This window comes from Nannobrachium achirus (assembly GCF_963921795.1).
Source record: "Nannobrachium achirus genome assembly, chromosome: 22".
NCBI classification, from domain to species: Eukaryota; Metazoa; Chordata; class Actinopteri; order Myctophiformes; family Myctophidae; genus Nannobrachium; species Nannobrachium achirus.
The window spans coordinates 10,818,406-10,834,431 of NC_137829.1; the positions used below are offsets into that span (position 1 = coordinate 10,818,406).

Consider the following 16,026-nt stretch of genomic DNA (forward strand, 5'->3'; position numbering starts at 1 on the left):
GGTGGACCAACACAACTAAAGCGGACTACGAGAATGACCGTCCATCATGTGGATTATTATTCACAGATTGCTGTAAACTGGATGTAAAATGATTGTTTGCCAGTTAGCTCTTTTACTGGCAGCATGGGGTAAGATTGACTTTTCATAAGTAAACTTTTCCATTCTTGCGAAAACAGCGGACGGCGTGCAACAGGTTAATCCAATAGAACTGCACTGCACGCGCAAAATATACAGTAGCCTAGGCTACTTGCCTAATGCCTAGTATTGCCTACCCAATCCTTCTGTAGTAGCCTAGCCTACATTGCAACCTTTTATTGATAGATTATGCGTTTTTTTTTATTAGTTTTGACCAGACTCGTACCTGTGTCCCTAGTTATAAGCTCTGTTTAAATCGTCAAATAAGTGAACTAGAGCACATTTCCCAAACACGTTAACGAAATTCCATAAATTGGCCTAAATTAAATATTGATAATTGAGATGTAGTGAAACTATCCGATCTACAACTCGATCTGCTGAGCTGGTAGATCTGTTGTTTTCACTAGTTTGGGTCCCGGACAAACGTCTTATTTCTCTTTTGGGTCTTGAGCTAAAAAGTGTTAGAACTCAGGGGTTATCATTTTATATCGATGATGGTAGCCTATTTCATATAAAGTGAAGAGGTAGCCATGTTTAGTGATTACATTAGGCTACTATTAAAACACCATGATCAGGCTACACTTTTTCCAAACGTGGAGAATTTGTTCTTATCAGTGTTTTCAGGCGAACGAGTCAACGTGAAGGAATGCATAAACCAGGAAAATGTGTCTGCTGGTCAGGAAATGTGACAGCTTAGTTTAAGAGGAAAGGTCTGTGTCCAGGAAACACCGAGCGTCCTGTGGCACAGCTTTGACCAAGACTAATATCCAATCTTAAAAGGTTAATCCACATGTTCATAGGATTGATATAGGTCTACATGGATATATGTATTCTTTTATTATGTACTATCTATCATGTTTAAGAAATAAATATGAAAACACATGAAATAATAATTAACACCTGATGAAAGACTTTTAAAAAGCTTTCAGGTGAATGATTAGCTAGCAAATGCAAAACTTGGTGACGCATCCTGTGGTTGTGGCTTTGCTCCATCATGCCTATAACTCCATCTCCCACCCTTAACTGATGGCGTTCAGCACATAACGGTTTTCTTTAAATCTCTAGCAGTTAATTGGCTGTCCACACCCAGCTGGAAGAGATGAAATCATCTTATTGGCTGGTTTTATTTCTAACCACCTCCCCTCTCTGGACGGGACAAGGGGAGAATTTCTGTAAAGCTATAACAATGGGTAGACCCCTGATCAACGAGACAAAGAAGACAACAGTTGCCTGGCCGTGAGGGAGTTTAGGGGCGTTTATATCCATACACATGCACAGTAACATTATTCTGCTTACTCATGACTATTATACACCCTACCGTTCTAATTTCCCTGATCCTTCTAATGTCATCCTCCCATCCACTCAGAAAACAACCTGTTGTGTATTTACACTGTGGGAAGTGAGACTTGATCCTCATCTGGGATCAAGATAAGATAATTAAGCCTCAGATCATAATGTTTTTAAACTTTTACATGTACACTTTTACAAGCACCTTGAGTCAATGTAGCATGGCTGCAAATGAGTGGACTAATTGTTAGCCCTCGTAGTAAATTCCTCAGTGTTATCCATTTGTAACTCCTTCCTGAGTGTGTGCAAATGGAACCAATCCATTTGGTTCCATTTGCACAATCTCACAGTAACACTGAGGATGTTAATGTGTTGGTGTAATAGAAAGAGGACCTATGGAAACTGTGAAAAGGGGACATTTTTGGAGCTGTGTGGAACACAAGCTCCCTATACGTGGCCGTGTGTGTGGGTCTGTCTGTCTGTCTGTCTGTCTCCGTGTCTCCGTCCGTGTCTGTCTGTCTGTCTGTAGCCTGCAGTAACCTTTTCTGACCACACATGTTAAGGGAGGGGCGCTGTTGCGCGCACACACACACACACACACACACACACACACACACACACACACACACACACACACAGCTCCACTTCGAACAGAGGTTCGATTTTAGTTTTAATGCAATAATATACCCACAGTGCATTTAGTCAGATTGGTCTTAAAAGTAGAGGGCTAGTGAGCTTGTCATTGTTGTGAATGTGATTTCCTCCCTTCTGGGAAATGTTTAGATGTGGTTCTTGCCCCACCCAGGCCTAATATCACTGGCTACAGTGCAGAATGCATCCACAATGCCTCTCACAAGCTCCCTTTATAATGACAACCCCCTACCCCTAACCAAACCTCCCCAGCCCCCCCACGCACAGAGGAATTTCACCTCTGTGACCCCAGTACTGAACAAGAGGAGCCCCCCATCTCTGTTCCTGCCTCAAGGCTTGTTTTGATATTGCTCATGTCAGCTGTTTATTATGTCTAATCTCTTCTCATGAGTCAGCCTCAAACACAAGACATGCACAGATGCACGTGCACTCAGAGCACCTATACAGTCTACTCTTCTGCTTGGTTTAACGGTTACGGGACACCTTTTTTATCTCTTTGTAACATTTGCATTACCCTCTGAAAATTCAAATCATGTATTCAAAAGTCAAACACAAGACCGCTAGATGGTCAAGTTCAAAGTGTATGAATTCCATTATTTCCCTAGAATTATGGAATTACCCTCATACTGGTATCGTCACACTGCAGCTGTTAGACATCACCTGCAGCTGTTTTACTTAACTGGTGTTCCCTCCAAATGCCCCCATATTTCACCTCTGTTTGTTTGGTGTGCTTGTGTTTCAGTCTGTGTGAGCGATGGTGTGCAGGTTACTGTGCGGGAGGACAAGCGATGGGCTATGCTCTTCCAGTCGGTGGTCCTCCAGTGTCAGTACCACACTGCCTCCACCCAGACCCCAGTGGTGCAGTGGTGGTACAAGTCCTACTGCCGCGACCGCACAAAAGACGCCTTCACTTTTCCTGAAAGTCTGGGGGTCCGTGCATCGGATCTGGGTCCCACGTCCCACCTGGAGTGCTCTGACAGCACCCGCACAGTTCGTGTTGTGGCCTCTGGACAGGGACCCTCCATAACGCTGTCTGAACACTACAAAGGCAGAGATATCACCATCATAAACAGTAATGTGATGATTCCTACAGTATATGTTATTTTAATATGTTGAACTGAATATTGTCATATGTCTGAAATCCTACTTACAGAACTTCTGTAGCACTGCTTACTGAATTGTTCAGGATTACAGGATTATTATTACTACTATGTGTGATTCATCCCTCAGTGGGACTCTGACGCGGATTGTGCTGTGTGTTTCCTGTTCCTTTAATGGTTCTCTTTTGTCCTTGTCTCACAATAGACTGGCTACTATGAAAATATCACAGTCCCCTGTTCCCTTATTCATTTCTATTCATGACTATACAGCTTTTACAACACACTCCTTATCAAAACCAAACACCCGCATTTTATTAAAGTGCATCAATAGAACACAGAACCTTCAACAATGCCCCTGCTGTCATCATTAATTACATTAGGAAGTAAAGATGTGTTGACGCTCTTAACTCATTATGGCTTGTAAAACGGGTCACCCCCTAGTGATATACAGAACACATATTTGGAATTTAGCCCCAAAAAATTTACAATAGTAAACTATTGTTTGATTTCTTTAATACATATTTACTTGGTTCTATTTCCATTGACACTAAAGTATGGAACGTTGTCTAATCTTGGTGGGAAGATATTTCACTTACGCAGATGATAAACCTGGCTGAAGGTTATAACATTAATTGTCTGTTTTATTATTTCATGTTTTATTCAAGTGTTTCTGTCCATCAACATGACATTTGCTGAACTTGAGTTGTCTATGTCTATGCTGTAGTCTCTCAAGCAAGTCTTTCTTTTCCACAATGCTCCAGAGACAGGTATTTGCAAATGTGTGAGCCTATGTGTTTGTCTTGAGAGACTATTTTGGCACACAGTAACATCTCAATGAAACGTAAACAGAAATAATGTTATTCCTTCAGCTGCATTTACCATCTATGGCAAGTCCAAATGTCTTATCTGACTTCTGAATATAAGGTCTATCCAGGGTGCTAACATGTTTTATGATCATTATCTGTGCATGCTCTCAAGTCATTTGACCTTTCTCTACCTTGTGTCGTTTCCCGGTGCAGAAGCAGACTTGCGGATCGGAGAGTTACAATGGGGAGATAGCGGAGTGTACTTCTGTAAAGTTGTCATCGCCAATGACCTGGAGGGGAAGAATGAAGGCCAGGTGGAGTTACTTGTCCTTGGTATGTATGTCCCTACTGCCTTAACAAAAGCACATTAACACCCAGCACCAAAAACCTCATGATGCAAATGACACAAACATTGAAAGAATACAATTCAGCTCCTCTGAATATGTATTCTGCTGATGATTACACAATGTAGACACTTGTAATGGTACCATTCAAGCTAAAAGAGATACACATAAACAAATAAACAAACAAGTCAGGGGGCAGCTTTGGGTATTCTCTTTTTATTGGTTTGTAACGCTATTGTGAAGGCACTTTTTGTCTCCTGCATTCCAAGCTTCCGTGGAGACAGCCAAGTGGTGATGGTCTCTTTACATGCTCCTGATCCTCTGTGAGAGGCTCTATTGTTTGCCTATAAGCCTACACTTTTACTGGATCCCAATTTTGGTACAACTTAAGTCAGTTAGATACAATGTAAAATTTGGCAAGATAGAGGGACGACTAGTATCGCAAGATGGGTCACACAGACATTGTGTGTGTATTTGGTTTATGTTTGCTCATTACGGATTGTTTGTTGTTGATTAATGATTATACACGACTCCTAAAAAGTAGGTTGATCAGTTCGAGTTTTGGTACGCACAGCCTGTGTTCTAGCATATACTAATATCTACGGAATCATGCCAGAGAGAAGTTCTATGTGTAGACTATTGTTGTCGGAACCACAAGCCACTCCTTAAGCTGTTACTATGGCAACATTTTTTTTTTCCCTGAAGGGGCTAAACCTCAAAAGCATGGGTTCAATGGTATGGACATGAAGGCTAAAGAGACAGAAGCAGCCAGAAGTAGGCTTGACAGTGACCCTAAACATACCAGAATAAGGCCATTGTCCAAACTGAATTTCTTTCTGTGTGAGCACTGGAAACAGTGCCATGTTGCACTAAAGAGTGCTCATGTATGTGCCCTCCTCTAATCTCTTTATAATCAGATCACAGGAGAGAGAGGGAAGCCATGGGGTGATGAAATTAAAATAACATCAGATTGTCTATGTTTTTAGCTGGAAGCTAAAAAGCTGGAACTTAAGGATGACATTATTAACACCTGTCTCAAATCTCAAAAGATGTTGTCTTTCATTAAAATCAAGCTTCAAGCAAGCCTCTCTTGGTCTGATTCCCTCCTGCCTTAATAGAGACTTTAATTTTTCTTCCTTTGTACCACTTTTTTTGTATCCCCACTTTCTTCTCATTGTCCACTCCCTCCTCTATTCATTCCTTACCATTTAATGGTCTCTTTCCATCTCTCTGCCACCCTTCCTCTCAGGGGTGCATATCTTCAGCTGTCTCTCAGGTTACTTATATTACTCAGCGTTGTGGTATTTAGAAGAGTTTCCTGGCCAGCACAGCTAGATGCCTTGTGTGCACACACACTTTTATCAGAAGGGGAGGTTTTGCTATCCATGGTAACTGCCTACTCAGCACAGGCAGTAGCCTGACTGCCTACGGTCTTCTACTGTAGTCAGACAACTCAGACGGTGAGGCTGAGGCATTACTTTAATAACAGCCTCTAGAGACCTCACACCAGCACATGAAAACACAGAACACCTGTTGTTAACTACACATACATATTAACAATCTTGAGTGTAGCCATCAAATCACCTGTTGCAGACCAAATTAATATTATTTAGTTATTTTCCCAGGGCCATGAGAATGAGCAGATGAGTACTGTGTGCCTGTTGTTTGATACTGTAAAACCACAATTTAGTACCTTGATATTTATTATTTTTTAGTCCAGTTTACCAGATCATCCATCACTCTCAATGTAAATCAACACAGACGTCTCTTAAATATTTGCTCTCTTGGTCCTTCTATCTCTATCACAGCTTGTTTGCTGTACCTCTTATAATAAACACAAAGAGGCATTGTCTCCATGATGATATGACCCTGCCTTGATGAGTACTGGTAGATTGGTGCCCTAGATTCCTCTATTACTCTTTGGGCTCCAGTTTCCCAAGCCCCCTCTTTGTGCTTTTAAATTCCCACACTTTCTCTTGCAACCCCTCCAGGCTCCACCTATAACCCATCCCAATTTTAATGGATTTATACTGTATATAATGTCTGCACCATTGTGCTTGTACTTTACTGGTTTAATGGTCATCAGTGAGGCACAGGTTCCATGTGTACCACTTTGCAGAAATGTTGCACCCCTGGGCCCCTTGCTAAAATTAAAAGTTGTAATGAGTTTGGCCTTTGAACTATGAACCATGACTTTTCAGAGTTGTGTTTATGTTCATAGGTTGGTATTTTGAGGCCTATTTCTCAGAATCTCTCAGTCGCATCAGAAATGAGGAGCACGGACTCTGGACAGCACAGTGTATTAATGTCAATACAAAACATCCTGCGCTAAATTTGCACAGGATTTTAAAGTCAGGGTCCAGGGACATGGAGTATGATACCATACATACAGCATGTACCATGTCTCTCTTACATCTCTGTCGCTGTATATTTAGTCTACTGTGTGTAGACTAAATACTTATAGTTGCAACCTTAGTTGATGGACTCAGGGTTAGATTTGCTGGGGATGAAATCCCTGCCTCTGCTTTTTATTGCTGGTGGGGATATTTTTGGAGCTGTGTGCAGCTCCCTATACGTGGCTGTGTGGGTCTGTGTGTGTGTGTGTCTGTCTGTGTGTCTGTGTGTATGTAGCCTGACTTCGGCGCGTAACTAGTGCCGCAACATTTACGCCACTCGCGCAATATATACATCAAAATGTGCGGCTCGGCCGGGAATGGTGTTCTATTACCTTTCGTTCCGATCCGCCTTACCATGCCGACGTAATCGGCAAAAAACGACGCTTAATTGTCCCCATTGACTTATAATGGGACAATGCAAGAAATCACTTTCAAGTATTTTTCTCTCGTAAACCATAGGAGCTACAGTTTCAAACCTCGGAGAGGAGATTCATAATGATTTTAAGAATGAATCGAAAAATAATTACATCACTCGGCCTCATGGTGGCGCTATAACGGCCCACTTTACGTTTTGCCCCGTAACTCTTGAACCGTAGATCGGAAAATTAAAATTCTTTTTTCCCTGGATTCCTTGGGTCAAGACGCATCTCAAGACGCCCATTTGCGCCAGGATAGATTTTCCGCCATCTTGAATTTTCTCCAAAACACACTTTTTGCTCCTTTTCCTACATATTTTCTTCAAATGTCACAAAAATCGGTACACATGATCTACACACACACACACACACACACACACACACACACACACACACACACACACACACACACACACACACAGCTCCACTTCACACGGGTGTGATTTTTTTCCTTGCTTCTGGTCAGATTGAATTAATACATGCATATCCTTTTGGGAAATATAGTTTGCCTGATAGGTTTGATATTTCAATTAGATAATATTGCTATTTTACAATTTAATTAAGGAATTGCTGTTGCTTTTTCAAAAAAATCCGTTGTGAGCTTGTGTATTGGCTATTTTAAAGAAGTACTGCTAAGAAGTACAGTATATAGGTGATTGAACAAAATGTCCCCCTTCTGTTTTATTTCTGGGCCCTGTTTATTCGGTTTATTGCATGAGCCACTAATCAGTCACTCTGACTCCATATTTGCCACACCCTTTTCTCTTGCTTTTCGGCTTCCCTTTCCAGCCCTCACTTTTGCTCTCGTTCTCTCTGCAGGTAGGACAGGTGAGCAGAACGATCTCCTACCTGAGTTTGATGTGGAGATTATGCCAGGTATGGCACCTCACCTGTACCTCTGGCTCCTTCACTGGCACCTTCTGGCTTAGCTAATGCCCTCTGTTTTACTCCTTAGTCCAATCAAAATGCTCTTTCACTAACAAATCGAGAGGAAACAAGTTTTCGATTCTCTGTGCTCAGTGAGCCAATCTTAAATATGTACTGTACAGTGTACACGTGTACAGTCATATGCATAAGATTACTGCCTTGACTACAGATGGTGTAGTTAAGTGTTGCTTCTTTGATACCATGCACCCTTGCTGGCACTGATGCTCCATATCTATCTTGGGTTTCTTACTTTATGATTAAAGGAAAAACATGTATTTTTGAATTATTTTCTCCGCTGCTAAATGTTGACTGAGGGCATATCTTCTGTAAATGAAAACAATGCAGCCAACACCTTTGTCTTTTTGCAACATTTAAACCATTCATGTAGTTTTCTGTGTGACACACATCTACGGGATGTGTGTGTTCACTTGGCAGGGAGTTGATTGGACAATTATTTGTAATTTTTGGCCACACCCAAAGGAAGTGTGTCATTATGGTCTAGAGATGGCTGAAAGACAGGAAGGTGGATAAGAATGTAAGCCTAACCCCAACTGAGTCTGATAGAGTTCCCTAGAGGTCGACTAAAGATTACTATTTTTAAAACTCTGCAACGTTACTGTATGTCTCTCGGAAATGAGTTTGGTTCTAAATACCTTATTAAAGGCTACTTTTTTCATTCAGTGATGGCTTCACAGGCTGTCTCACAGAAAGTGGTGGAATTTGCAAATGCTACTCTTCACCACTGATTCTGGAAATTATACTTTGCACATAATTGTATTGTAGTTTCTGTAGAACACTCAGCAATGTTACCATGCCTTAATTATAATTCGTTCATTTTGTATTCTACTTTAAAACAACAATCTATCTTGCTTATCTGTTAAGACTGAGTGCTTGTGCGTGCAGAGGGTGTATTTGTTTATCTCTCTATGTGTGTTCCAGAGTGGGTGTTTGTGGGGTCTGTGGTGCTGGGCAGCATCCTGTTCCTGTTGTTGGCGGGGATCTGTTGGTGCCAGTGCTGTCCACACTCGTGTTGCTGCTACATCAGTTGCTGCTGCTGCCCTGACACCTGCTGCTGCCCACGACACTGTGAGTAATGTGCTCTAGTACACTGGTTCTCAACCTGTGGGTCGGGACCCCCAGGGGGGTCCCCAAATTATTTTGGGGGGTCTCCAGATTGGGCACGTCCCGATAAGGCAAACGCCGATAAGGCAAACTAATGTACTAAACCTCCTTTTGTTATGGTGAAATGTGAGCTCACCTGCATCGCGTTTCATGATCCCATGCATTCATGCGTTTATCGTGCGCTTGCCCAGGCCTTACGACCTGGGCATAAATATAACTATTGCATTCACCACGGCTTCGTAACTCGCGGGCACTCGCGCCTGCGGCGCTCGGGCGCGAAGAGCAGGACCAAGGTCCGCTGGCCTTCGCGCCACTTGCAATGTCGTGGACAATAACTGTATAATAACTATAATAACAATAACTACGGTAGGAGACCCGGGCAGTACATTGGCCAGAACTAGTCATCTTTGGAGAAGCATAACATTAGATGAGTTCAGGGATATGGGCCGGTCTGGAAGGCTAAGCAGAAATAAACCTGGTTTCATCTTGATATTACATTTAAAAATATTGTTTATCTCTTTGGAAATAGAGGACCAGAATTTGGAGATTGCGGGACATTCCCAAAAGCAATGTATATATGTACCAGTTTTATCTTTGCATTTAGAGCATAATGGAGATCTTGTTGGATCAAACTTATTTAGAATGTATGGTGTCCTGTGTTATGTAGAATTTTGTACTACTCAAGTTTCCTTGAGTCTGTTACAGCAATATGTTTTACAGCAGGAAAGAATGCTCGCCATCCAGTCAGCCATTTCATATTTAGTTTTCAGATCCTTCTCCCAATTTGATATTACATTGCTATGCTTGTTCCAAATATCCATAAACTGATAGAAATATGAGATAAAACCTTTAGGCTGTGAGAACTGAGTGAGACATTCATCTAGCAGACTTTTAACCATTCTGCCAGAGGGGAAGACCATTTCAGTTTGGCAGTCGTCTATTTGATCAATATAATTTCTCGTCATTTTCCTAGTATATGAGGCAGGGAAGATGGCGAAGAGTGGCCAGCCACCCCAGCAGGTTCCCATGTATCCCTACTACATTCCCATGGGTTCCACCATGATCCCCATGGCTCCTTCATCCCATATGGACCCTAAAATGGTCTCCCTGCCCTCAGTAGAAAATAATCTGGCTGGAGGTAAGTGCTATGAACTATGTTCATGAACCCCACACATACAGTACAGTACAGTAGCACTAGGCATTAAGAGTGACATAAACCTGCTACATTTCCTTTCAGCAACATTGAGTTGACTAACCCTCATTTAATTCTCTGTAATTCATGCACCACCCTCTATTTTGTCCCTAACTTGAATGAAGTAGTATAGTTGTTGTAACAAGTGTCGGCAACATCAATGTGCATGTTCTGTGTGTGTGTGTGTGTGTGTGTGTGTGTGTGTGTGTGTGTGTGTGTGTGTGTGTGTGTGTGTGTGTGTGTGTGTGTGTGTGTGTGTGTGTGTGTTGCTACCTGTTCGTCTTGCTTGGTTGTGAGTTAGTTGTTAGTTTTGTATGATTGTTCATGTCTGTATCCCACGGTGGGTGTTTACAAGTGTGTCTACCCTGCATGTTTCTGCTCTGGCATGTGTGAATGTCCACGTGTCCACATCCACAGTGCGCAGTGGGTATCGACTCCAGGCCAATCAAGGCCAGGACTCAATGAAAGTTCTGTACTACATAGAGAAGGAGCTGGCTCAGTTTCCCTCTGCCAAGGTGGCTGCACCCCAATGTAAGCCTGTAATCAGTTGGCGCGTTTCTGTCATCTGTGTGTATGCGCGTGTGTGTCTGTTTGTGTTTTTAGCTTAAATGTCTTTGTTTTCAGTGTTTGGTGTGGGATAAAGCATGTCAAATCTTCATCTCATTCTCACATGCGCCGTCTTACTTTTGAACTATCACAATAACTAACCCTACAGGCCCTTCACACAGGAGACGCCATTGACATCAACGAAGAGTTGTGCACACTCAATTCAACTTAAACTCCTCTAGCTGCTGATCTTTCAACACACAGGCAATAGCTACAGAGAGTGGACGACACTGAATTGACACATTTTGCAAACACAAAGTTGATCAATTCAGTGTTGTGCTTGTCAGACACTGAGGACTACTGTGATTTAAATAGGCTAAAACACATTGAACACAAGACATCAATTTTCAATCTGGGCTACCATGTTTGTAGCAAATAAGCACGTCTACTTCATCGGGCAACACTAGCTCGCTACGTTAGCTAGGTATTTATTGTTCTTGTAACAAAGTTGCCCGCATGCACGTCCTGTGTGAATGGCACACAACATGTCATGTTCTGTTTTGGATCCTCAGTCAAACACAGTTAATGTTTCTTGCTTTGGATGTAATTTTTAGTAAACTATAATCAGTGCTCTGCTCACACAATAATGTGCTCATAGTCATCCCAAACCACAAACTGTCTGTTGTGGCTACTACTATCTATCTACTATATTGTTACTCAAAACAACTTGTTTTTAAAGCTGACCTTGCATAGTTTTGACAGTGGTAAAAAAAAACACCAATTCATAAATGTTATCATACAAATGAATTAACTCTGTGGTCAGCCTGTATTAAAGTAGGTTTGTATTAATGTGGAAACCCTTAATACAGCACTGTGACGTTGTTTTTATGTGAACCTAATTTTGAAAGAAGTTAATGTCCTCCAGAGTGACATGTCTATCCCAACAGCCAGTAGCCTATCAGAGCTGAGCTCTCTTCACGATGGCGGGAATTCAGACTTCAAGCAGACCTATCAGACTGTCCAGATGAAGGCGCTCCCGCCCATTCCAGATCTTGATGACCAGACAGTGCTGAGAGCACCGTTTACTCAGGGTCGCAGGCACAGGAGGGACAGGGACAACCATTCAGAGGATGAGCTAGATAGCAGGTACAATGCACAAAGTGCATTTGATTTATACGTAGTAGTTGAATTATCCAACTGTAAAATTTGTGACATTTATTTCAGAGAATCCATTATAATAGGTCAGTGTTTCTCAACCTGTGAGTCGGTCCCCAAATGATTTTGGGGGGTCCCCAGATGATTGAACTGTAATGTGAAACATTGTTTTCTCACTCAACAGTAAACAAACCGACATAAATTTAAGTGTATAGAGGATATATGCATGTTTCTAAAGTGACAATTTAAGGACTAAAATAATAAATTAAACATCGGTCAAATTGTAAAATATTAGAGGCAGAATTTTTGAAAATAGCCAGTAGATCTGCTATTTTCACAATAGAACCGTGTTATACAAAATGTAATGCCTCGACTCTTAGTGCTCGTCAGGGTGGGGGGGGGTCCCCAGTTAAAATATATTATTTTGGGGGTCGCGGTCTGAAAAGTTTGAGGACCACTGTTTTAGGTGACGACAAGGTTGCACGTTAAAATATCAATTAGGTTTCATGCTGTCTCTTGTTGGACCAGGTGGAACCCTCGCTCTGAACACCTGCAGAGGAAGACACTGGGCAGCAGGGGGCGCACTGGCTCTCTGGATGAGCTGGAGGAATTTGCCCAGTCCTATGGCAGCCGTGCTCGCCGGGGAGAACCCCGAACGCAGGAGCGCAATCACCCGGGGGGCAGCCCCCCGCGTCGCTTTCATGGCGACGAGGAGGATGGCTGGCATCGCCGCAGCCCTTCTCCTTTGCCACAGAAGCGGAGGGGCACGTGGGACAATGACCGCCCCTCCCGTCCCTCCCGCCGCCGCGGCGCTCAGAGAGGGTTGGGCTACGATGACGCCTTTCTCAATAGCGTGCTGGAAAGCAAGGCGAGGGGGCGGGGAGGGGACAGAGGTGGTGGGAGGGCTGACGAGGACAGTGACACTCCCTCCAGGGGAAGCTCTAGAGGCAAGGGCAGTGACTGTTACCACAGCCGGTCACCTAGCAATCGCCCAGAGGACGAAGACTCTTTGCCCCCATACTCAGAGCGCGAGGTGGAGAGACATCGAAGGTTTGACCAACAGCAAACAGAACGTTACCGCACGGTAGAACCACAGAGTGAACAGTACAGGACCACTGATCCCGCCATGAGGCCTTTCTCTTACACCCGCCCACCCCAGGGAATATCACACACCTTGCAGGGGGGCAGAGAGGACTGGGACAGGAACAGAAACGTGGTGAGTTACTTGTAGTTGCAAAGATTACATCCTTGCTCTTACAGTGTCCTCTTATGCAGAGGAAACCACAAAATAGTCCAAAACAAACTAAACTGAAACTGTTATACCGTTGGCCAGAAGTACTGTATATGCCGTGCATTATCTGCATGTGTCTATTTTGACAATGGGGTAATGTACTTTCAGTATATAACCGACGAGTTAAGTCTTACACTGAAGTATTCTAATTTAGTTTTCTTTTTTAAATCATTATTAGGTAGCTCTTCTTTGTGCATAACAAGTTACAACATATGTTGTCGAGATATCAGATATCAGTCCAAAGTGGAAGTGCTTAATTTCAATCAAACCACATATAAAACAAAAAAATGTTTGTGATTTGCACTCTAAAATCATCATCACCATAACTACTAACAAACCTGCATGATTTTCTTTTATGTATTTCTTTTTCATTATTACAACCAAAATGCCTCAGTGACCAGGCATGACTAACCCAGCATGAACAGCATGAATGCAACTAAGGTTTCTAATGTATGGTCTATTTCCTTAACAGAGCACAGCACTGAGCAGAGATTCTCTCATAGTGTGACACTGTCAGCGTTCAAGCCTTGGTCCTTACTCCATACTGCACTGCCATGTTGTGAATCTCACACCACTCTTTTAAAACACTCTGTTCCTAAGCAGGAGGGAATAACTGTTCTACCAGCAGTCACTGATGTTTATGGTTGTGTTTGTGTGTGAATGCATATCTTTTGGCATATGTGCATGTGTTATACTTGAGTGATTGAGCACATAATGTAGCCTGCAAATTGTATGTAAAAGTGTGTGTGTGTGTGTGTGTGTGTGTGTGTGTGTGTGTGTGTGTGTGTGTGTGTGTGTGTGTGCATGCGTGCGTGCGTGCGTGCGTGCGTGCGTGCGTGCGCCTGTGCGTGCGCGCGCGCGTGCATGTGCGTGTGTGTGTGTGTGTGTGTGTGTGTGTGTTACATATTTTACCTTGTGGGGAGTAAACCAGAAAAGATTGACATCTTTTGTACCCTTTTTATAGAAAAGGGTACATTTTATGGTTGGAAAATATTTCTAGATTTAGGGTTACAATTCAGAAAATATTGCAAGGTTAGGGATGGGGATTTTGAGGTTACAGTTAAAGTTACTTTGGACCAGCAGGTTAAGTAAAAATGATATTTCAAATTAATTAATAACAGTATTGATGTTCCCACAAAGATAGTAAAAGTGTTTGCGTGTGTGTGTGTGTGTGTGTGTGTGTGTGTGTGTGTGTGTGTGTGTGTGTGTGTGTGTGTGCGTGTGTGCGTGTGTGCATGCGTGCGTGCGTGTTTTGGGGGATGGGATGTGTATTCAGGGGATGTACCTGTGCCAATACTTTAGCTGTATATTTTATCATGTTAATTTTGCCAATTTAAGGATGTTTATAAATGCCTTGTGCTGCCTTGTGTTGAATGACACTATGTATGAATAGGTAGCAGCCACTGTGGTTTTCCTTTTTTTTCTCCCAATTCACACTTAAAATATTTTTCTCTCAAAGTGCTGCAACTCAGGTTCACTTTGTTGGTATGTTTGTCTTATGTGAAACGTATTATGTAATGTTTAACTTACATTTTACTGCATTTTACTTTTAATTGCACTGTTACACAAGCCCAAGATTGCAGAAACTGGCCTCTAGAAGTAGAAGTGATGGGCTATGATACTGTGCCATATTGCTATATAACTATTTGTACGTCACTGATTTTGATATAAAACACCTATTGTCTGTTTGACAGAGATTGTGTCTGTGTGTGGTTAATGTGCGTGATAGCAATGTGTGCTTTGGATAAATTTGTATTTTCCTTATCACTGCTTATCAAACATACACAGCTAAATACACACCGGTGTTGCTCACAACCCTCATCTAAAGTAAACTACTCAGTGTGCACCCTTTGTGTTAAGTACAACACATGTATATGAATCTAAAGCCTGATTAATGCTTAGTTGAGTGCCAGTTTTGTGGACCAAAAATATCCACAGGTTACAAATTGCATCGCAATGTATTGTGAGCTTGCAGATCGTCTATTTCCTGTTGCATGACACTACACACACAACCGACAAATATATCTGGGGTAGCCTATACCGTATAAGTAAAGTTTTAGAAACTACATGGGCCATTGTAAATTCCAGAGCGTACTATAACATATTTATTAGTATAGAATAAGACAAAAGTTAAGGGCAAAAGAATGGAAGACCATCCATGACAAAATATGCAAACATTAAAGTAAAAGATAACAGGACACAGGAAATAAAAGATGCATCCTTCCCACACTGACATCACAATACCAGGAAGGAAATTAGATTCTGGAACCTTGTAAAGCTTCAGAATGAAGTCACTGTGCTCTCAACAGAATGGGTAACAGTTTTTTTTATGTGGCATTTTCAAGTACAGCAGCCTGTTGAGCTGAGAGTAGTGCTTGAGTTCAGCTCTGGCAAGCATGTTTTGCATAAATGGCAAAGCTGCAAGATGTAAACAACCTACACGTGACACAAAGACCACAGAAGCTTGTTAAAGATATACTTACCCCATGGAATGAACTTTATATTGGATGATTTGAATCTGTCTGCCTTCTGTTTCAATTCATATTCAAATCCCTCTGGATTCAGTTTTGTGCGACTGCGAGCCTAAAGACAAAGACAAGAAATCTTGGTCTAGATGTAGGCCTAGGCTAAATTTTATACACAACACACACTCTATTT

The 16,026-nt window shown here is 42.1% G+C and overlaps 1 protein-coding gene across 3 annotated transcripts; it reads left to right on the forward strand.

The window, feature by feature from the left end:
• Positions 1-15,063, forward strand: LOC308307318 (immunoglobulin-like domain-containing receptor 2). 3 transcript variants are annotated; one of them, XM_080752509.1, is made up of 10 exons: positions 1-128; positions 2,816-3,145; positions 4,193-4,312; positions 7,955-8,011; positions 9,002-9,148; positions 10,158-10,322; positions 10,794-10,907; positions 11,870-12,068; positions 12,606-13,293; positions 13,841-15,063. In XM_080752509.1, the coding sequence occupies exons 1-10, from the start codon at positions 89-91 to the stop codon at positions 13,874-13,876; spliced, it is 1,896 nt and encodes a 631-aa protein (XP_080608635.1). In that variant the 5' UTR covers positions 1-88; the 3' UTR covers positions 13,877-15,063. The 3 variants fall into 3 exon arrangements, with proteins under 3 accessions (XP_080608635.1, XP_080608637.1, XP_080608636.1); XM_080752511.1 differs by lacking the exon at positions 10,794-10,907; XM_080752510.1 differs by lacking the exon at positions 7,955-8,011.
• Positions 15,064-16,026: the final 963 nt, after the last annotated feature.